Genomic DNA, 24,045 nt, shown 5'->3' with positions numbered 1-24,045 from the left:
AGCACTACATTTTGCTACAACAGGATAAAAGGTTAAAATCCAAATACTACTAGGAAAAAGAAACTATTCCATTATTTGTGACAGAGGTAAAGGAGAAAGATGGATTACTCTGACACAGCGCAGAAGAGCCCAGCATTCAGCTAGAACATCTGTTACGCTGCCATTCAAAGAGACTTGGACAGGCTGGAGAGGTGGGCAGAGAGGAACCTCATGAAATTCAACAAAGGGAAGTGCAGGGTCCTGCACCTGGGGAGGAATAACCCCATGCAGCAGTACAGGCTGGGGGTTGACCTGCTGGAAAGCAGCTCTGCTGAGAAGGACCTGGGAGTGCTGGTGGACACCAAGTTAAGCATGAGGCAGCAATGTGCCCTTGTGGCCAAGAAGGCCAATGGTATCCTGGGGTGCATCAGGAAGAGTGTTGCCAGCAGGTCGAGGGAAGTGATTCTCCCCCTCTACTCAGCCCTGGTGAGGCCACATCTGGAGTACTGCGTCCAGTTCTGGGCTCCCCAGTACAAGAGGGATGTGGCACTACTGGAGCAAGTCCAGCGAAGGGCCACAAAGATGATTAGGGGACTGGAGCATCTCTCTTATGAGGAAAGGCTGAGAGAGCTTGGCCTGTTTAGCTTGGAGAAGAGAAGGCTGAGAGGAGATCTTATCAATGTGTACAAGTATGTGAAGGGAGGGTGTCGAGAGGATGGGGCCAGACTCTTTTCAGTGGTGCCGAGCGACAGGACGTGAGGCAATGGGCACAAACTGAAACACAGACACTTCCATCTTAACATGAGGAAAAACTTTTTCACTGTGAGGGTGACAGAGCACTGGAACAGGTTGCCCCGAGAGGTGGTGGAGTCTCCTTCTCTGGAGATATTCAAAAGCCGCCTGGATGCAATCCTGTGCAATGTGCTCTAGGTGACCCTGCTTGAGCAGGGGGGTTGGACTAGATGATCTCCAGAGGTCCCTTCCAACCTCAGTGATTCTGTGTGATTCTGTGTGATTCTGTGTATCTTGTACAAACACAGTAACAAAACTCACAAAAATGGTTCCTCCTCCTACCATCTTAAAACTAGTTTAAAAAAATGGATCTAGACAGAACAGTTCTGAGAACTGAAAGGGTATATATTAAATCTCATAAACAAAGTGTAAGCAGGCTTTCTTATAGCCCTAGATAGGAAGAATTAGAAAGAAATCCTTTTCAAGTCAAATGACAAGATTATGAATCTGAGTGACAAGAAAATCAGAACAAGATGGTAGAGGATAGATTGTGGAGGATGTAGATTAAAAGCTGAGTTTGAAGTGAGAGTCTGAGAACTCATCATGAATTCAAGAATAATTTTTAAGTTTGTGACAGATGAACATGAAACTGGAGCAAAAAGGAAGCTCTACAAGTCTCTGGAATAAAGTGACTGCATTACCAAAAGTTACCCAAAGACATGGCATTCCAGGATACAGGGGAGGAAAGCAGAGGCAGAACTTTAGAGAAGCCCCACAAAAAGCTGCAATTGATAAACAGCCTCTGGGGAAAGGGGGTGGGGGGGTAACAAAAACAAAAAACAGAAAAACATTAGAAAGAAAAGAAGTAATCAAAAAAGGACACAGATGGGAAGCAGGTGGAACAACAGTTTAAGAAGAGCACAGCTGATAGTGACAAATTTAGCTGACAGGGAAAGGAAAATGAAGTACTAGCTCTGAACTTTAGCTAGGAAGAGATCATAGTAAACAGTGATTACAATAGCATTAGAGCACAATCAAAGACAGAGCGGAGGACAAGAGCCCCAGACAATGCACTCAAATAATTTTGAGATGAAAAAAGAGAAAGGAAATGAAGAGGTAGTTGCAAAGGCAAGAGAGGCCACAGGCTTTCTGTACACTTCAAAGATGGGAAATACTCATGTCTACATGTACCGTGAGGGGGAAAAAAAAAACCCTAAAGTTGAACAAGTGATTAAAGGAAAGAGAAAGTAGAGAGAAAGGACAGGGTTCAAGGGAGATAAGGAGACATTGTATGGTGTCAAAAGGGGAGATGAAAGGATTAAGAGGAGAAAAAAAAAATCTGTGACAAGGAGATGATCAGAACTGTAGGAAGAAAATGAGAAAGGGTAGGCCAAAGTGTATTCTGTCAGAAAAAGAGTCATGAAAATCTCATGCAGAGAAAGAACTAGATGCCAAACATGCAAGCACCATAAAAAAACCCAAAAACATAGTGGATAATGGGCTGTGACTTAAGTTTGATTAGGGCCAAACAGCATAGTCATATTTCTGCTACGCACACTCCCTTTGCAGGAACAAAAGCACAAAAAGTATCACTGAGGGCAAATCAAGTGGTTCAAGAATTGCCAGAGAAGGCATTTGCTTTAGGAGAAACAAGAATCACAAGTGAAAGTGTGACATATCCTCAGAGCAGGAAAAAGGAAAAAAAACAGGCTGAAGAGACCTGAATTCAAATTGCTGGTGAACTACATGACACATGAAAGCACGGTGACCTTGCAAGTGGGATCCAAATGATGGTGAAGATCCTCAAAGAAACCTTGGTATTATCAGAGAGAGAGAGGAAATTCAGCAATCAGATCGGAACAAGCACACAAGCACTGCTCGAAGAAAACCAAATGAGATTAACCGTCTTTGTTTAATGGGAGACTAGAAATAAGAACGCAGGCCAAATGAAGTTAGGGCAAAGAAGCATGTAATTACTGTCAAAGAACAGTGCACAAGAAGCCAGGAATCAAACTTGAAGAGGAAGGCTCACGGGGAGGAAATGAGCGTAGAGTATGCGACAGTGCAGAGGGAAGAGAAGAAAAAAACTGAATCCTAGCACTGCTTAGAAAAGGAAGAATCTGAAGGCAACAGAAAAAATAGTCTAGCCCCTCTTCCATGGTCTGGCCCAGGACAGAAAGTATAATGGAAAAGATAACAGCAAATAAAGGGGTGCAGCATACTGATGATGGCTAAGATAAAGCCACATAGCTGTGGTTTTGAGATATCAGCTTCTATCTCAGATTATCAAGAATAGTGTCTCCATCCATAATCCAGAGGTTGCAAATAATCTTCTGTTCTCCCCCCCCCACACACACACTTTGATTTTACATATTTCTCCTCACTAACTGCATAGTCAGAGCCCCACACTTTGGAAAAAGGCAGTTATCAGTATGAATTGTAGGATAATTCCCATGCAACTCATCAGTACTAAAGCCACCTGTGTTTTACCCAATGCTTAAGACCTCTGTGCCATTCTACTCTACCTCCCCTATTTTGTAGAAACTGCCAATTTTCCTACAGTTGTGTAATATGTCTTAGTGCCCCAGAGTAATCAAGTTTGGAAGGGACCTCTGGAGATCTCTGGTCTAAGCCCCTGCTCAAAGCAGTGCCAACTTTGAAGTTAGATCCAACTTCAGAGTTAAAACGGGTTGCTCAAGGCCTTGTACAGTCACATTTTGAGCATCTCCATGGATATTCTACAACTTCACTCAGCCTCTGTTCTAATGTTAGACCACCCTCACCCTGATTTTTTTTKGGGGGGGGGGAGGGGGGCTAATATTGAATTGGAATTTCTTTTATTGCAACTTGCGCCCATTGCCACTTGTCCTTTCACTGTATAATTCCAAGAAGAGGCCTGAAGAGTATTAGTATCTACCAGGACAGAATACAGAGGAAAAAATGGATCATCATAGTCATGAAGAAGGTCTGGACATCCAAATTTTGGGGGATTTTTTTTCCTCATTATCTAATTTTAATAGGTAATGAGCATTCAGCTCTTTGATGCCTGAAAAATCTGTCTCACCCGGGTGCAGCAGAGATCTAAACTAGGCTATTAAAAGGGCAACACTAGAGATTTACTTACAGATGAAAGATGATTGTTTCAGACTTGAGAGAAGGACAAGGAAAAAACTGTATTCAAAATGTTATATACATTGCAAATCATCTCATCATTTCATATAAGTTTAGGTACTCACCATTTCTCTTGCAATTTCCACAGCTTCCTGCAGCCCATAGAGCCTGCCACAGACCAGGTAGATCCCATTGGCCCAGAGAATACAACCCTCATGGACCCAAAATTCATTGCTGTCAAGAGGTAGTTCAGGAATTTGTAACTCCAGCTCAGCGCCACCTTCTGAAGTGGGCATAGAGGGTTTTGAGTCCAAAGGAGTCTTTTCACCACCACTGCCACCTTCAGTGGTTGCTTTTTTACAAGAAGCTCCCCTTGAAAGTGACCGAGAGGTTCCACTACAGTCCTCAGAGCGGTGCCGCCTCTTAAAGCGGGGATGAGCAGCTAGGCTTCTTTGTTCCTTCTGTTGTTGCTGTTCTTCCTCCTCTTCTGTATCTGTCTTGGAACCATTAGAAGCACTTTTGTGCCGTACCTTGACCTTGCTCTGCATTTCTGTGGCCCTCTTTGGAGGTGGGTTCTTGGGCAAGGTGGCTGCATAATCCTGGGGGTAGAAAGGACCAAAAAGGTCACCCATATTACGATAGCTGGCCCATTTGCCACACAGGCAGCAAACCAAATGCCCCAAGACAGAGGACTCTGTTACTACAGGGCCCTGCAGCATGAAAGTTGAGGTGGGCAGCACTTTGCTCTCCGCGTTGCTAGGAGGGGGCGTTGAAGATCTCTGTCCCTTCCGACCCCTCACCAATTTGTTCTGCTCCTCTTCCTCTGCATTAATGATTGTGCACACAGCGCCTAGTTCACACTTGTTGACCACATGAATGTAAGGGAAAAAGGACTTATTCTTGGTGTCAGTTTTATCTACAGACTGGGTAGCATATTTCAGCTTAATCTCTGGTTCTTGAGGCTCCACAATTGGAGCAGCCCGTCTAGTCTTCCGTTTCCGTGGCTGTGCTGCAGGTTTTCGCCTCTCCCTCCTTTGCCGCTTAGGTTTCGGCTCTCCACCAGCTACCCCTTCTGAAGGTTGTGAAGGTACTGGTGGCGGTGGCAGTGGGGGTGGCAACTGCTGCTGCTGCTGCTGTTGTTGCTGCTGCTGTTGCTGCTGCTGCTTCTTCTGCTTGTTCACGCTCCCAATTGGCCTCCCCTTTTTCTTTCCAGAGGGAAAATATCCCTTTGGAGGGAAACCATCTGGCTTGGGTGAAATGTTTGTCACATCTCCATCTTTTTCCTCAGACCTTGGGTTTGGTTCAGAAGTAAACACACCAGAAGGGGAGATTGTTTTTGAGTCGGGAAAGGTCAGAGTTCCAGCTCCACTTACAGATCCATCAGACCTTCCCTGACCACCTGACTTCTGAGAAGGTGGTAGAACTCCACTGGATCCTGTTCCTTCTTTACTAATACTGGCAGTTTCAGGGGTTTCTTTCTTGGTTTTATCATCTTCATTGCTTGGCCACTCTTCTGAAGATCTTGGAAGAGTTATTTCACTGGTTGCATCCTGGCTTGCTGGCCCTACTTGATCTGACAGTATCTCTCCTTTTCTTTTCTCAGCCTCTGGTCCATGCCCAGCCACACTTCCTCCTTCAGGTCCACTCTTAAGGGACAGAATGTCATCAAGAGTGACAGTATCTGCACCAGTTTCAGCACTGTTGGTGGAAACACTTCTCCTAATATTGGGAGATGTAATTTTTTGAACAATAGCTTCCAGTTTTAATCCTCGCCCCTTTCTTGGGGGCAATATTTTGGTCTTAGCCGGGCTTGTAAGGGAAACAGCAGGGCAATTCCTATTATCAGGATTTGGCAGGTTCTTGAAAGAATCTCCCTTTGCAACCGGCTTGCCAACATCTTGGCTTTGAGATGAATGGGCGTAGGAGTTGTATGTTTTATCAGTTCCTTCTTTTGCTGAAGTCATCAGTCGCCCTTTGTCTTCAGTGCCACTGTTTTTCATATCCTGTGGCTGTCTTTTGGTAGGGATAGGCGAGATGAAAGAACGGACTCTCCTCCTCATAATTAATGGGTTCTGAGGAGACTGGTCTTCCTGGCCAGGGAGCCTGAGCATGGCATTACTAGGCTTGGGCAAATCTGTAGATTCCTCTCGTCTATGTCCATCGCTTTCTTGAGGGCAAAACCTTTTTTGGTTGCCTACTCCAAGAGGGCCACTGCTTTTGGCAGGAGAAGTTTGCCGGGAGAGGTCCCAACCAGATTCATGTTGTTGCATCTTCTGGTTACCATGTTTCAGTTCGGCACATTTGCTCTGAGCACTATCACTCCCCATAAGACAGCGCCCAGCTTCTTGGCTTCCAGTATCATGATAAGAGCTACCTTGAATGTACATCATCCCATCCTTGTCATTTTTCAAGGGACTCCTTACTCTTTCTAGAAACTGCTGTTGTCTTGGGCTCTTCCTTGCCCCTTCCTGTCTGTGCTGAGCTGCAGCAATCACACCCTGAGCAGTGCTGCTTGCCCAATCTTTGTATTCTTCTTGCTGTTGCTGGTATATCTGCCTCTTGTAATGATACTGGGAATTTAAACTCTGGTTAGGGTCACCAAAAGCATGAGGCCTAGCATTTGTGTGATATGCTGAAGCCAAAGATGAGCCTTCTGAATTCTGAGAGTATGCAGAATGCAAGGAACCCCTGTTAACTCTTTCAGATAGTGTCATGTGTGGGTTCATGTGATGCAGATCTGTTCCTGGGCCTCTGCTTCTGCCTGGTGACATTTTCAGCTTATCTGCAAGATCCTGAAATTGAGAAGGTGATTTACCCCTGCTGCTTCCAGTTCTGCCAGGTGCTCGCCTCATCTGTGTTGATCTGTCCTGCTGAGGAACGTAGTCTGGACCAGAATCAGAGACTGCAGCTCCAGGGCTAGCATTGCCTCGGAAAGATTCATGCTTGATGCCAGCAGGATGACAATGGTCTCCTGTTTTTTTATTATTGAGACTAGCTGAGGTCTTTGACTGTTCAAAATCTTCTTCTTTGATTTGCCCACTGTGAGCCTTCATCTTTGTTTCCATGGATACTAAACCACCAGGAAGTATTACTGACTGGCTTAAGCCAGGAGCAAGACGTTCACTCCGTCCACTTCTGGCCTCAGGACCTATGTGGCCCATTGGGTGAGGGCCAGGATCTCTGACAAGCTGCCTTAATGGAGATATGTCACAGATCACTGATCTCCTCTCTGAGAGTGCTCCCCCTTCATGGGCAGAAGACTGAGACTCTACCTCAAACTTTCTAGCAATAGGGTAATCAGCTAGATTGATCTGCTTCATGTCAGGAGCTGTGCTGCTTGATTTCCTATCCCAGGGACCCCAGTGAGGGCCTTCTAGGAGAGACCCCATGCTTTTGTTTAGGAGGCTTCTATTGGTCAATTCATTGGTTTGACTAATTAAGATGTTGGGCCTCATGGCTCCCTCTAAACTCCCAGCCATCCCAGAATGTTCCTGTGCATTCCTAGAATATCGTCTGTCCGGATGATGGTGATAACCCTGTAAGACCTCCTGCAGGAGGCTAGGAAACTTCTCATTCCGGCCTTTGCGCTCACTGTGCCCTGGAAAATCCCCTTTTTCTTGACCAGGATACTGTGGAAAGCCACCAATGTTTCTCTGTATACCAGCTGCTATATTATCCTTGTAACTATATCTTAAACTGCCAGGAGATTTGGAAGGTTCTGTTCTCACAGGAAAATTTGACCCGACGACTGCATGGCCAGGCTGGCTGTTCCCCTCTCCATTATGGTTAGTGTTATCTCCACTTTTGCTCCCTTTACTCCCTCCTTGAGCTTCTGGCTGTGGTCCTGCATGCCCAGCTTCTTTCGCTGCACTAGCACTAGCTGGCGCCTGGGTGGCTGTGGAAACATCATCTTGCGCAGGTTTATCTTGCCCACCTGACTTTTCTACTCTTCCTGTCATGGCTTCTCGAGAGACAATCACCCCAACTGCCTTTTCATTCACTTTTGGAGTAGTTTCCACTGCTACCATGGCTTCCTTCCCATCAGGGGAGGCCACATCTTCCCTAGCTGCAGGGCTGGTGCTGAGTTTTGATGGCTCATTCTGAGAGCCTTGTGCTGGTGAGGAGTTGGATCTCTCTAAGTTACCCCCTTTGTAGGTGGTGTCTGAGCTGGTGCTCTGGCCACTCAGCTGCCTCACCCTCTCCCCATGATCCTCTGAACTGCTGGAACAACCACCATCAAGAGACTCTGCCAAGGGAGACTTAAGCTGCTCCTCTGCCTGGGAGGAGCCTTCTGAGTTTGTGCAGCTGTCAGCCTTCTTTGAAGAGGATGACCTTTTGGAACTTTTTTTCTGAGGTGCCAAGGCATCTGAGAGCAACATGTGCTGGACAGTGTTAGGCAGATTGGCCACTTGAGAACTTAGAGCACTTAAGCTGCTCAGCCCTGGATCTGTGAGCCTTTTCTCCTGCAGTCCTTCCAGCCCAAACCCCTTGAATCCCCCTGCATGAGCATTGGGACTTGGCATCATAGATGGTGTGGGGCTAAGCTGGGGCATCATCTGCAAGATTCGGTTTCTAGAACCCATGGACATATTGCCTTGCCCACATTGGAGATTTTCTCCACCTGGCATGAGAGGAGAAGGGGTAGAACTGCAGCTTGGAGACTGAACCACAGATGCAGCAGGAGATGGATTAGAAATTGGACTGAAGTTCTGGTGGAACTGCATTGGTGATCTTACAGGAACTTCAGCTTGGCTGTACTGTCCCACTTGACTTTGAAGAGAGAGTTTGGTGGCAGCATTTGAGTACTGCATTACATGCTGAGGTGGATGCTGCTGCTGCTGCCCCTGCTGCCCACTCTGGGGTAGCTTAGACTGCTCAAAGCTTTTCATTGGTTGAGCCTGAAAGCTGTAGTTGGACTGGGTCCCATATGCCTGTGCACTGGAACCCACAGCATGGCCTTCATACTGCGATCCAGAATTCACACTGTAACTTCCATCATAGTTCTGTCCCGACTGGCCAAAACGCTGTGGGGAAGGGAAAGAGGAGGAGGAAGAGGACGAAGGTGGCTGATAGTGTTGGCTGAACTGACCCACTCGTAACTGGTACCCAGAAGCAGAGGAAGGCAGGGTGGATGGACGCTGCATTGGCTGCAAGTGTGAGGTGCTGGAAGCAGACTGGCTGGAAGCCTGGGGTAAAGGCTGATGAGACTGATAGATCTGCTGTCTCAGCTGCTGCACCTGCTGCTGCTGGCTAGAAGCCTGCTGCTGATACTGGGCACTCCCTGGAGAGAAAGGGCCAGTATAATCCTGTTGGTAGTGGGATACACCCCCAAGGCTCGAGTGTTGTGTTTGAAACTGGCCCACATGTCCCTCACTCCCATACTGACTCCCAAAGCTACTCCCCTGAGGGGGCCCATAGCTCTGTACTGGTCCAGAAGGCCTGCGCTGAGGTGGCTGCTGCCCTCCTGATGCCACTGGATCTTTGTTGGCAGCCATATAGTAAAATTCTCCTGCTTCTTTTCTGAAACCTTGGTAGCTCTGATGGCCAGAGCTCTCACCAGGCATTGCTGTAGAGGCGCCTGTTGCTCCACGACGTCCACTGCCAGCACCTCCTCCAAAGCTCTGGAACATCTGGGCCTGCTGGCGGGGGCTGAATTCTTCCAGTCGGGATGAACTGTGCACTTCCTGCGGGTAGTTCTGCTGGTTTCCGTGGTAACTACTTTGCTCCCGAAAGGACTGCATGCTGTTCAGCAGCAGAGCGACAGCTCGAAAGCCCTCCTAAAGGGGTGGAAGAAAAAAAAGAAGTATAGCACGCGTATCTCCCAGTCACACGAATACCACTGTTCAATTTTACAGTTTTAACAACAATTAACATCTAGTATTTGTCTCCTAACTTCTAGTACAGGATCAAGGCCTAGTCCCTTTGCTTGTGCTTTTTTGGACCTTCTAGGCAGTGCAAGTAAGAGGAATCACTAATTTCCAAGAACAACTAAGTTTGTATCCTACCACCAGTTGGAGCACTTATTCAGTATTAATATTTCCCTGCAGTCACTAACTGGGTCAGTTTATGTGCCTCAGAGGAAACAAACTTTCAGCAGTATTTTGCTAAGCAAAGAAGGAGAACCACCATCATCCTTGACCTATTCTCTAAGGCTAATACTGGAAATACTGTGCTACAACATTGAAAGAGGTAATCATTCTCAAAACATCCTTGGATCTGCAGTAAGAATGATACCCAAGGGCCCACATTTCACTCAAAGAGATCTCTAGTAGAAAACACTCTAGATAGAATTGACCGAAGTTCAAACTAAGATACTCCAATCAAAAGGCTCTATGGGAAACTGGAAGAACTGACACCAGCATGCTCAAATACACCTGTTCCATGCTCTGTTCCCAACTATTCCAGTGACACTTTTAGGTGAAAGTCAACACAGCAAGAAACAAGTGATATTTTTCCCCGCTTAGGCTTCATTCTAAAAGATGGAAAATCAAGACAAGTCCACTCTACTTGTGCAAAGGGATCTACAAGACTTTCATATTACCCTGAAAGAAACTTAACTGAAAACATTTGTCAAAAAAGCCAGACCATATGTTTTGGAATAGCATGTACGATTATCTACATTTACATAATGAACTCCTAACTAAATGCACTTCAGGAAGGCTCTCCTATACACCTCAATTTACTATTCAGGATGTGGAACTCATGACTCATCCTCAAGGACCGGACTACAGCTGCAGAACTGTCTGCGAACCCTGCCTAGTCCTTCACTAAGAGCTTGACACATCACTAGAGGCATTAAGAAAAGCAAGGTAACAAACAAGCATATGTATATACAGTCTTTTTTGGTATTTCCAAAAAAAAACAAAAAACAAAAAAAACCAATAAACAGATGACAAAAACTTACTGGTTTTGACAGCTCTGTTACTGTTCTCCAGTGCTGCAACTGCATAGTATGTCCTTAAATGAAATGCTGCCTTGCAGCTTTCCCTTCCTGAAAACAAACTGGACAAAGCCCACCTGGAGAGACTTCTCTTTCTTTAGGTAAGTGTTAATACAACACTCACACTTTCCCGGGGGAAAAAAACCCTAACTCCTCAGATTAGAGACTTCCTAGAAGACTTGTCTGCATTATGTTTTCTCATTTAGTCATCCTTTGTGCTTGTCACCTTCAACTGAACCCACTTAGAATTCAAGTCTGTTTTTGTACTTAAAATTTTGCTCAAGTAGAAGATCACCAAAGAGTACCAAGGAAACAGACATACAAATAATAAGATGCAGACTATACATGGCATTATAATCTTTTTCCAGCTGCCTCTCAGAATTTTATTAAGGAACATCTCATCTACAGAAGGCTCTTACTCAATGGAGCTTCATCATCGGGGCTTCTTCAGAAGAGGATACTATTTATATTTGGGTTTCTACTACTTTGTGTACGCATGCTATGGAACACAAAAGACACTCCAGTGCACATCTTAATAACCCCTTTCCATCTCAGAAAGGCATAAACTTTGTGTTGTGGCCTTGGTTCATGCAGCTTGATGTCCAAAAGAATGTTACCAAAATAGTCACTAGAATCAGATGGGAACTTCGAATTGCTGATTCTTCTGCTTCTGTCTCTCTCCTTCCAGGAAGTCAACTTTACTGTAGCTTTAATCTTATAGCATGGCACTTAAAAAATATTAGAGTATAAGAAAGTTTTGGTGTCATGTTGAACTTTCATTTTCTAACATTTTAAAGACTACACAAATATGAGTAACACTGTTATAAAAACCAAACCATGCTGATCTGTCCAGTTTGGGTTTCTTATGGAAAAATATACTTTCCTGAATTATTTCCATCTATCTTTTGTCAGTTGGAAGCTCCTGTCCCCAAAGTTGAGGCAGCTATAAAAAAATTTTTTGTCCCATTTTCAATCTTCAGACCAAAGCATACAAAAGGAAGGGAAAAAAAATAAAAGCAAGGAGAAAAAAAGTACACAGAAATGGAATTAAGTTATCAAACTAAAGGTGGAGAAACACCTACTGCAACCATCAGATGTTAGAAAGCAGCTTCTCTGGATGAAAGCAGCTTTGAGCTCTGCAATCAGCAATGTTCATGTGCTGCAGAGTCTGAATTCACTCCCTAGCAGTAACGTGCTTTGCATCATCTCATAAAAGCATAATTTCCATCCTCATCACAGGCTCAGCCTCTCAGAGAATCTCAGACTCATTTTTAAATACAGCTTTAATAAAGCTTACTTTGCATAGCCCAAACAAGGCTTCAGGAAGCCTGTTCCACATTACATTATACAAAAACTTTCTGATCAATGATTATATTCATGCTTCTATACTACTGCTAATAGAGGCTTGAATACTGCTAACATATCAGTATTAATAATGGCAGGAAACATTCCAAATATTTCCTCACTATTCAAAAAGTATAATTTAATTACATTATGGAACAGAAACAGGACGAGATGCTGTGAAATACCTCTAAGAACAGAAGTCTATCAGGGATCAACTTGAGTCACAAATTCTTATCCTCCACAATCTCATAAAACCGCGTATTTATTTTGTCCAGAAGATACATATGCCAAATGCAAACACTGAAATGTTTTTCTCCTTCAATTTCTGATCTTGGATCAGAAAAGTAAATAAAAATTTTCATTGAGGACAACTTAAATTGCTGGTGCCTTAAGCAAATCCTCTGTTTTTAGCTCTCTTTCAGCAGGATAACTCATGAAGGGCTTGACTTGAGTAACAAGACCAGCAGAATAATGGTGAAAAAAAATATGTGGCATTTCACTAGTAATGGGAGTAAAAGAAAAGAAAAAGGGAGGCCTCAGTCCATTACATCATTGATAACCTAAGACCTCTAACATACTTCCTGTCATTAAAGCACTATAAATACAAGACCATTATAATTGCTATAATTATAATAATAATAATTTTTCTTAATAATAATAGCACTGTAGCGCGCCTAGATTTAAATGCTACACGCTCAGCAAAACTACCAAGGATAGTTCCATAGGCAAGTCTTATTAATAAAATACATCCAGGCAGATGACAAAGCCTTCAAAGCCTATCCTGGATCCACAGGAAAAAAAAAATGTTTATTTGATTAAAATTCTACTGGAAGCATTTAAAAATACACGTTCACATACTCCTCCATACGCAGGAACTGAAAAGAATGGCATGCGAGCTACTGACTAGAGACCACAACACAATCATATGTGCAGAATGGCTGTACACAGCTACAGTTCCATCCTCAGCAGAGGGGGGGGCAAAGTCCCATGTTCGTCTTCCCCCCCCCCCCCCAAGAAGTGCTCCACTAACAACCACATTACACACATTTACAGCATTTTCCAACAAAAACATACAAAGCTGTCTTCATTTATTCAGAGGAAAGACCAGATTCTGGCACAAGCTTTCGCTACTCCAGTGTCACACCTACGCTCTCACTACAGGTACATCCAGCTCTATCAATAAAGCTTCATGATTCTCCTCAAGTATTTATAGCCTGTAGCTTTACAGCCATCTAAACATATCCATCTAGATTACAGAATACATTCACTAGGCTAAGCTGTTTCATTCTGCGCCAGCATTTTTGTTTCTTCCCCAATATCCTAGCAATCAAAGTTTGTCTTCAACCTGGCAGGAACAAAGAAAGCATATTGCAAGCTCTTGTGGCTGATAAAGAAATAGCCTCATTTATGAGATCACTGCACAAGTCATGAATACAGAAACACTGTAGTCCTCTTATCCGTATCTCAGAATTATTTGTGCAACATCTGAAGTTATTTCAGAGTCTTTCAACCTACATTCTCTATGTGAACTTTTAAGTGCATCTACAGTGCAGATTGTTTCTTGTTTAATCATCTGAAACATCCTTACAGAATAACTTTGTTAACATGGGAGTTCCTCAAAATATGGTGCTATCGCATTCCAATCCTACTGTGAGCAAGATTATCAAATGGTAGTCAACAGCATACAAGCATCTTCCAACGGTTCCTGCATGTATATGAGACTGCCCAACCACTGCTGATTAACAGGGTTCATCAGTCCTCCTACACCAAGATTACTGTGTGAAATGATTTTCTGCAACATACCGTGCTGAGTTTTTCAAGTCTGTATAAATCTTTAAACCATTTTGTCCTAATTATCAAAGACTGGATAAATACAGGACAGCTGCCCAGATTTCCCCAGGTAACACTGATACTAACATAGCTGTGCAGCACTACGGACAGGCAGCTCAGAACAAGGCAGCTAAACAGCAAAATATTGCAGGGATATGCTTAATTCTTAATGATGGACCCATGAAAGAGCAAACCAAATCAGCTTCACTTAATTCTGTAGGAGTTAAGCGAGGTCTTTTTGCTTCGTTAAATTTTCTTTAGATTTGGGTTGACTACTGTGACCCATCTGTGCATAGAAGGCTCAGGCAGCAATCAAATGCAACATATTTTCGTTGATCTGTCAAAGACTTCTCACTTCCTAGTGTGCTTATCAGAAAAGGAAATGGAGTTACAGACAGGTGACAAACATTAAGATAGCACTTTTCATAGTCCAAAAATGTACACGAACAACTGTTTTTTTATGGAGTGTCCAGCCTTCAGATTAAAATAGACTTATTCACTAAATGCTGTTCAAGTAACAGAGATATACTTACACCTCTGTGGCCATTTCTGGTCACAGCCTGTACAAAATACAAGCATTATCATTTTTACTCTTCCTCCCTGGATCATCTTAAAGTCAGACTGCCCTGAGCAACAGTTGCTCTACTCAAATGCTAAGCAAAAAACAATAAAAATCCAAGTCAGAACTGGAGCACAATCAACTCATTGGCATAATTCGTAAGTAAATAATTCTTAGAATCTGAATAAAGCCTGATGTCGAAGCAAGAAAATTTCCATGTACTGAATATCATTTCCATTGTCAAGGCCAAGTTACTAACCCTCATCTCTGCAGGTACAGTTATTATTTGCATGCCTGGGCAATGGCTAGAAATAGATTGACTTGTTTCAGGTTTTTTTGTGAATACTACTCTGTCTGCTGCTTTGCAGGTAGACAATTAAACAGAAAACCACATTTAGCAATGTAACAGAAGTAACTTATTTCTTCATTTGATGCTTTTTTTTTTTTTTTTTAAAGAAAAGTAAAACCAGTTTTAGTTTTCTGTCTTAGGTATGATATGCAAGTCAACCAAGACAGCCAGCACTTAAAAGGTCACCAGCTTGTCCAAGCAGTAATATTCACTTCTTTCAAAAACTGTGGTTAGCCTGGAATGCAAGAAAGATTTTTTTCGTACCTTTCTATAAAGCTGTTTCAGACCTGCTCCATTAAAAAGAAGGTTATTTCTGCATACTAAAAATAAACAAAGGAAACTCAGATATAGTCTCATTCACCATTGCACTTCTAGAGAAATTTCTACTCGTATCTGGCTCTCACCAAGGCATCATATTTTATGCAAGTATTTTTAGCAATTTTAGCAATGTATGTCTTGGAAATGAGTGGTAATAACTGGCCTTGGAACAAAATCCGAGTTTTGTCCTGCCCAAAGAAAATTCTGTCAAAAGATTCCTCAAATGATTTAAAGTTTGAACAAGTGGCTTTAACTAGTTTCCATCATCTCACACAGATACTATATCTTCTTTACAAAAATGTCTGTACAGCTTTTTAGAGAGTTAGTACATATAAGTTAAATCCAAACAATTAAGGAAGCATTTCTCACATATCGGATGAAGAACAGCTGAGCGAGGCAGAAGGAGCACAGTGAGTTCTGTCAGTTGAGAGGGGTGAATGCTCTGGGGATTATTGCACTAGATGAGATCTAGATTCTCTTCTCGTTCCATGTATTTCCCTATGTGGCCACAAAGAATTCTTATAAGCTTCAGTTGTTACCTCTTCCTGTCCCACAGGGGAGCCATGTGAACATACATACAAAAGACAACGTATTCAACTACTATAACAAAAAGTACCATATAAACAAACAAAAAAACAGAATTTTGCATGTTGCTGTCATTTGACAGCTTATTTCATTTTTTTCCTGAAATATTTTTTTTAGAAAACATTTGGATAGCACCAAATTACCTAACCAGATTTTTTGTGCCTGCAAGTCCTCACTCACTCACCATGTCACCAGAACTAAAATACCATGTCCAGTTTAGCTCTGCCCTTTACAGGAAGTGTAGTGTTAAATTTATATTCTTAAACATGAAGAAAGAAAAAGCTTGACCAGACTAAAACATTGTTGTAAGCTGATACTTAAGTTGTTGGGGCTATGAAAACTGTATTTTTAGGAATATAACTAATGATCAAGTTTTAGCAGAATTTTATCTGATTTTGTATCATTTCATAAAGATAAATTCATTATTACATCGTTTGTTCTCAGTCTCAACCAATGGCACAGCTGCACTTAAGAAAGCACTTGTAATAATTCACCAGCTGATTGCTGAAAGTTATCCTTACAAGGTGAATGGTTACGACTACTTTAATAGGAGAACCTATGCAAACCAGTTAGATTTCATTTTATATTAAAGATTAAAACAACATATGGCGGTTTCACAGATAGGGGCAGTCCTCTGTATACTAGCTTAAGAGGTCCAACCCCCGGCTTGCTGCATGAACAGCTGTAGAGAACCAGGAAACTGATATGGCGCCCCCCCCCAATGCCCTGCAAGAGAAAAAAAGCCATTTTTGAGTTGTTTGACAGATTCATTCACTGTATCGTCACACAAACAGCTGTACCAGCAAAACGGACACAGCAGGAACTGCTTAAGTGGCATGGCTACTAAAGTGCACTTGAAATCAGAAGTTCATGTTTAAAAGGCTCTTCATCTTCACACAACAGTAACAACCCTTCCCACCACCAAAATGAAAATAATACTGAACCCTCAGCTCCTTATTTCTTTTTTCCAAGCTTCACATCAGCTGATTGCACATTCTACCCAATCACTTATTCTCCCAAAAGTTTTGGCAATTCATTCTATGCCTCTTGTCGCAAATGTTCCTGTATTCACATCTCCAACATCTCCATACAGTCAAACATCACGCCTGCTTCTGCAATACAACAAAATCACTGAGGAACCATTTCAAAGGACAGCTCTTGATCTGCTCTTCACCTCCCCAGACCTGAGACATGAAATTCAGCAATAGTCTCTCAACTCACCTCCACCCTCACCTTTCAGTTATAAGAATAGAGAAAGAGAAAAGAAGTCAATCATTAATTTCAAGAGGGAAGCAGAAAACAATGAGCAGGGCTGCCAGGTTCTATCTGTTCCCAACTCCCACTTTCACTGCAGAAATGAACCCAGTACCTCAAACACTACATAACAGTAAAAGAAAAAAAAATACATTATTTCTAATTAATTTTCACAAATTGTTCATGCTAAGTAGTAGCAACTGCCTTTAAAGTCTTAAATGCATTATCTCTTCAAATTATGACAAGTTGTTAAGAGGAATACTAAGGTTACATATTAAATATTACCAGTAATCCACATCTTTCTTCTCCATTTAGTCTGTAGAATCAAGGCTTTTTATTCTGTTTTACAATGCCTAGTGCAATGAGTCCGTAAGTAAGACTCCTGGGAACTTCTCAAGGCAAACGAAGTAAATTAACACAGACTATCTCTATCGGTTACATAGAAGTATTATTACAATGCACTGTATATAAGATTTAAATCCACTGATTAGGATAAATTCATTGTTTAGGATAATATAACCTAGTTACATTATATGCAAAATTATCAAAATCAGGTAGCAATACAATCCCAATCTATTTAAACTAACAAAGAATTACCTCCAACTGTAGAAACGCTGCACTCTAATCTCCTCTAAACTTCTTAATTTTTATTCTTTTAGGACACCACAAGAAACCTAGCTACGCACTGCACCACTTTCAAGTTTCACGAGCCAAAGTTATCATTCTTCTCAATTTAGCACTACCTCCCCCCAAAATGACAAAAATTCATAAGTCATTTAGGTATGGAAGGTCTAAGTACTCCTGCTATGAAAGACTCAAGACAAAATAATACAGTCAAGTCCATATGATGCTTACTGATAGAACATTAGGGGAAAAATAAGATTTTTACCTAGCATGGAAAAAAGTGGAGTTCCCTCAAAAAAAAAAAAAGCACTTTGAAGATTACTAAAAAACAAAACAAAAAAACCCCAACACTTTCCCTGATATCTCTCCCCAACTCCTACAACCTATCTCCATTTATCTTGCTTTTTCCTATACCCTCTAAACATCACTTTGCTCATTCTTCCATTCTCCTATTCCATAATATCTGCCTCATGCTGAAGCAGAACCATTCATACATTTTTAAGAGTTGTATTATACAAATCTAAGAGAAAATAACAGAATTACTAAAGTTACAGCCACTGTTAACAGGAAGAAAGGAGAAAGCTCAGATAAATACAAAATAACTTCAGTTAAGTGCTTCAACAAAAAGTGATTTAATTTCAATGGCAGCGCTATTTTAAGGAGTTTCTTTCAGTCCTCTCTTCCTCCCAAGACTCTCATTCCCACCCCTGCACTGAAGGTTTTCTCTAGGTTTTTCAAATTGGACCAGTCTCTTGAACCATCCCGCTATGCAGCCCCACAGTAGTTATACTGGCATAACTGACACAGACAGATGAGAGAGAGGAAGCAGCATACTGCAGCATTGGCACAAACAGTTAAGAGTTCCTTAAGTTCATATTGCTGAAATTCCTGTATCACTAATCCTTAGCCTAAAGCATTTAAATTGGCTCAGTCTCACCAGCCTTCCCATGAAGTTAATGACAGTCTTCCAAAAGGTCTTTTTCCACATCTACTTTAAGAGTCTAATCACCTTACATTTCTATGCTTCAGTTAAGTGTCTGAAGTTACACGGTATAAATTCAGACCACAGTAACCAAGGAACAAGATCCTGTACCCTGCTACTTCCAGCTGTAGACACTTAACTCCCTGCTTGTCAGTTCTAATGCCCTAGCCAAGGCAACATGAATGGCAACAGCAGTCAGATCACACCACACATTAAATGAACTCTAATGAATATAAGCAGTTTACAAAAGTGATGAGCTACAATACCAGATCTTCTCTCAACTAGGCCCTAAAGCTTTCTCCTCCCCCAAGAGATTTCAGTATCACCCCATTGAATGTTGAGCAGCATTTGAACCTGTTGATGGACAAAATCTTGGAAAGATAAAGGGCTAAGTTTCCACTGCACCTATTTCATCTCTTATCACCCAGTACATATCCTAAATAAAGCGAGTGAATGGTAAAGAAGCTAGCAGTCCAAAGCAAAGAGGTGAGATGAATTCAGCACCAGAGAAGACAGAACACTTCTACAGATCTGAATTAGTGGAGGATAAAAAACATGTTGCACTCCAAGCATGATTTTTGGAAATGCTAGAGTTAAGATTTCAAACTAAGACAGAGTGAGTTTTAGATGGTTCACTACTCTGACAATCAGCCCCATCATTCTTTTAAACTTGAGTTCCTGCAGTCATTCCTTCTGTACACTGGGGAGAATGGAAAAAAACAAAAACAGAAAATTACCCTGTTTCTTTCTCCATCCTATCTCCCCTCTAGAGGAGGCTAAGCAAAGAGGGAAAACATACATGATGACCTATATATAATTATTCCATAATGCTAATGTATTCCTAGAGGTTGGTTACAAGAGCATATAGATGAGACGCTGCTTCCTCCCTTGCTCCGAAACACCCAAACATTCAATGAAAAACAGAAAAGTTCACTATCTTGTTTAAACTGGGAAGATGACAACAAAAACAAGTCATCAGCTTTTAACTTGAGAGTTGCTCCTGATTTAATTCTATGCATTGGACATCTATGGCTTGTTAACCAACTGGGTGAAAGCTTCTTGCTCCTCCTTAGTTTATTTCTGAATGGGAGTGTACACATGGAGCTAATCAGGAATAATTTCATGAGTAAACACAGCCTAACAAAGTCTTTATAAGCACTACAGTTCTGTGAGTAAGCAAGGAAGTTTATTTTCTAATTCTTCCTCCTGTCTGCATTTAGGAGCTTCCTGACCCTGTTTCTCATGGAGCCAAGAGATGTTCTTCCCCCATAAGCTTGATCCAGATTCACTCAAGTCAACACATCTTTTCCCACTGACTTCAACAGGCTTTTGATTAGGCTGTAGAGCATGTATATAGTTAACCTCTTCCCCTCCCCTTGCCTCTTTCAGAAGTGGGTACAAACAACCCTTCACAAACTATTACATATACAAACCTTTGTTTTTCCACTAAATCTACCTCTCAAATATACAGCAAGTTTTATTTCTGCAACTTAAAAACAAGGCAGCAAACAAAATGAACACAAGACAAGCAAAATATGTATACCCCAATTGTGCAATACTACCATCATTCAGAAACCTGTACTCAATTGAGCAATTCTCAAGAAAGAAGTTAACATTAACTCTGCTGACTGAAATAAAAGGAGCAGAGGCATGCATAAGACACTGAATGTAGAAAAGTACCCCAGAGTAACAAAAGGGGGGGGGGGAAGAGAGGGGAGGGAAAGAAGAAAAACAGAAAGCAAGAGTCACCATCCTATTCCCAAAATGCAGTCAACATGATGCTAAAGTTTAAAGTCTCTGCTAAAGAAACACAGAGACACAGACCACTACATGGCAAAGGACCTCCCTGGGTCATCACCAAAGCCAATTCCCTACCACAGCGGGCAATCAAGCAACCCATAAGTCCACATAAGTAAAGTTGCCTTTATACACTCTCACAGTAAATGGGAGACTGAGAAAGGCAAAGAAAGAATGCTTCTCCATCACAATGCAATGATTTTGAGGGAAGGCAAGAAGGGTGGCACAGTTCAGTTTCTTCATAAATAACAAATAGTGCCACTTTGGAGTGATTCTTAACCATACTCCCAGTACTGCTGCTTTCCAGCAGCACAGAAGAGAATCTGCCACTCACTCAGTGATGCCAAGGGATATGAGGAAAAATCTGCTCCCACCTTCTGTAACAATTTTGCCCCACCTATTTCACCACCTATTAAGTGCCAATCAAACTTTTGAAGGCCTATCTAAAGGACCATTTTTACGCATCAGTATGCGCCATGTATGGGACAGGATCAAAAACATCAGGAAGTGTAATAAATTAACAGCATACAGTTTTACAGGAAAAGTGATATGAACAATACTCCCAATAAAGTGTATTAAAGCTTCTAGCAAAGTAGTTCCCTGCAAAATTTCTAGCAAAATACCAAGCTTTTATCAGAACTCATTTGGGGGTTCTGTTTATGACTTGAAATTTACCAGCAATTAGATGGCTCCGAGTTCATACCAGTAAAATCATCCAAAATAAATCTTCATATTCTAGCATGGAATAGTGATTCCATATGCAGTTATTAGCATGAACGCCGACATGCTGTGCTCTTACAAAAAAGAGAAAAAAGTCATTTTCTTAACTTCTTTGTACTTGTATTACAACACAAGGAAGAAACACTGGGCTTCTCAAATGGAGAACAGATCATATCTCAAAGGGATTTCAAAGTAGGGCTTTCAGAGAAGAAGGAACCTTGTAACACTTTTCCCAGTCTTCCCCTATTATTGTTAGTCACAAACATGATGGGATAGAAGAGAAACACAAAGAGCACTTGGAAAAGCGTACGAATATCCACTGTCACCAGGTCTATCAGACAAAAGGATATTTGTGAGTTCTACTGTTCATTAATACCGTTCTTGAGGAACCACTGAATAAGGGACAGGGAAAAAAAAAAAAAAAAAAAAGGAATTTTACTCCAATATGAATGCTTTGCTGTATCCAGTTCAAAACATTACGTTTAACTGCTTGTGCTGTTCAGAAATGCAGAAACAAGTTCAAGAGTTGAACTCTAACTATAACTTAAATTCAACATTCTTTTACCCTCAAAGGCAAAGAGACAGCATATCACAGACCCTAGAACATCCTGAACTGATCTTATCCTTCAAGAGGGCAAAATAGAATCAACTCATGATTACAGGTCAGCCTCAACTTTGAGGGGTTGGGGGGGGGGGGTTGTTTTTGTTTTGTTTAATGAGAAGGGACCCACATAAAGGACAGAGAAGAATATCATATGCATTTCCAAGTGTCCCAAAACAAACCAATACATACCTTAGTGGTAAGCAGAAGAGGAAAGGCTCAGCTAAATAAAGCAGGAAGCTAGACACTGCAGTTCGACACAGAGATGCACCACCAGAACTGCACAGGGCTATAATACAGAATCTTCCGTTTTTTCAGTCAGTCAAGACTGAACTCTAGACAAGAACTGTAAGGGAGGGGACACATCATAGAAGAATAACAGTACCTACATTTTTTTAGTCTGATACAAATGGAATCATACACAAGATTTAAGATTTCATTACCAGAGTGAAATACAACAGTCTCTCCTGCATAGTCTTAAGGGAACACAAGTACACATTGCTGCTTACAATGTGCTTCTGTCCTCTATCAGTAGTACTAAATAATTTTATATTAAAGAAAGTTACATGGCATATGAAAACTATTAAAAGTGGTCAAAAATACTTTGGGACTGTTTTTTACTTTTTTATTTTAGAAGTCTGAAAGTCAAAAACAGTAATTTTTTTAAAGAGACATCAGAAAGTCACAGAAAGCCTTATTTAAAACAAAAACGAACAAACAAAACCTATCTAACAGCAGTTTAGTGGCTTGAATGATAAGCGCTGGTTGGTCTCAGCCCAGTCTCTACCAACAAATCAGCATGTAAGTCACAGAACGCTCCATCAACCAGCGTTTGTTGGTTCTTCAGAAACTTATGCTACTGTATAAGAATTCCTGCCTCTGAGGCCCAGCACAGGATTAAGTAACAAAATTTTTTTTACAAAGCCAGTTAAGGTACACATTGATGCCTAAGCAGCTAGCATTTCCAAAAATGTTTCTGTATCTTTGGAAGTCATAAGAACTCAGGTTCCAAAAACATTGGTCTAATACCCTTCATAAGTATAAAATGCAATTGAACAAGTTCAGGAAAAAAATAAACATCTGTTTTAATTAAAAAAGCTACCCCCCATGGGGATCTGGCATACCCTATGTCAGAAATCAAGATATACACAAGCCAGCTACAAACTCCTAAATATACCCTTATCTCAAATTATAGAGGAGCCAAACAAGCAGGATGAAAATTATTCAAGTTTATTACATATTATGCCCTCATTCCAGATAGCAATCTGCCAAGCTGGTAGAGTAGCAACAGGAATTGTGCAGTAAAACTCCTATGAAGGGACCCCTCTAAGAGCAGCATTATTGTCATTCAGCTGTGCCTCATAGCTGGTTTAGTCAAACATGACCTAAAAAGGAAGGGAGAAAAGGGGTATGCAATGATTTTCTTTTTAATATTGTATGAAAAGCCCCAAAGGATTTCTTCACACACATTTCTACAATAGGAGGGAGGAAAACCTCAAAAAAACAACAGGTTTCACTCTTTTTCCTGTATAACTTCATAGACAACCAAAAACCAGTCACAGATAGAACTGTATTAGAACAATTTCACTCACACCGTTCTATAGATTTAAAATTTGAACATCCTTTAAAAGACTAGGAAAGAAAACAGTATCTCTCCACTTCTTTAGCTGAAGATTAAGGAAACTACTTCTGACAATAAAGAACTCTCCTTTACAAGTAAAACACAAACAAGATTTCTGTTTCATTTGAATAACCTTCAGATCTTATTTATGCATTATAGAAACAGATTTACTCCTTTAATAAATATTCACTTCAAGCCTTCTCTATAAAGCCTAACTAAGAAAAGGACAAAAAAATTATTTTTTCAAACTCCTATTAAAGGCACAACCAAGTTGCTCCTAGTGCTTCCATACTGGGAACCATTCTTAACCTGCCCCAGGCTGTAAAGGTATATATTAAAGTACAAATTTCAGCAAAAATGCAGGTTTCATCATTCCCGAAGCCTCTGAAATCTGATTTAGAGATCAAAGCCTAAATTGTGTCAAAAGACACAATAACCTACTAGAAAGGTAGTTACAGAAAGACGCTAACCAATTTAAGCTAAGTAGTCTGCAGAATACCAAACTTGCAAGAAGGTCCAAACGCTTCCTTTAGACATTTAAGTCTTCTAAAGCAAAGACCAAAAGCTATCAGTTTGTCTGAGGTCATGTCCAAAACGATAAGCAACAAAACCATACAACAGTAAGTCATATTTCTTTGATGTAAAAGGTGCTGTCATATTTCCACTTAGAAAGCACAGCAGTTTACTTGCTAATTTAAC

The 24,045-nt window shown here is 41.3% G+C and overlaps 1 protein-coding gene across 13 annotated transcripts in view; it reads right to left on the bottom strand.

The window, feature by feature from the left end:
* Positions 1-24,045, bottom strand: part of TCF20 (transcription factor 20) — a 129,918-nt gene that overhangs the window by 34,715 nt on the left and 71,158 nt on the right. For 4 of the 13 annotated variants that reach the window (XM_026069085.1, XM_026069086.1, XM_026069088.1 and 1 more), the window contains exon 2: positions 3,948-9,599. In XM_026069085.1, coding sequence (XP_025924870.1) covers positions 3,948-9,563 — 5,616 coding nt within the window. In that variant the 5' untranslated portion in view covers positions 9,564-9,599. Of the gene's footprint in view, positions 1-3,947; positions 9,600-10,726; positions 11,351-21,917; positions 22,045-24,045 lie in introns of those variants that run through there. The other 9 variants (XR_003254082.1, XM_026069089.1, XM_026069083.1 and 6 more) reach the window with 4 other exon arrangements.

Source organism: Apteryx rowi, unplaced genomic scaffold (assembly GCF_003343035.1).
Source record: "Apteryx rowi isolate R43461 unplaced genomic scaffold, aptRow1 scaffold_287, whole genome shotgun sequence".
NCBI lineage: Eukaryota > Metazoa > Chordata > Aves > Apterygiformes > Apterygidae > Apteryx > Apteryx rowi.
The sequence above is the reverse complement of the archived record's forward strand: the minus strand, read 5'-3'. Positions and strand labels throughout refer to the sequence as shown.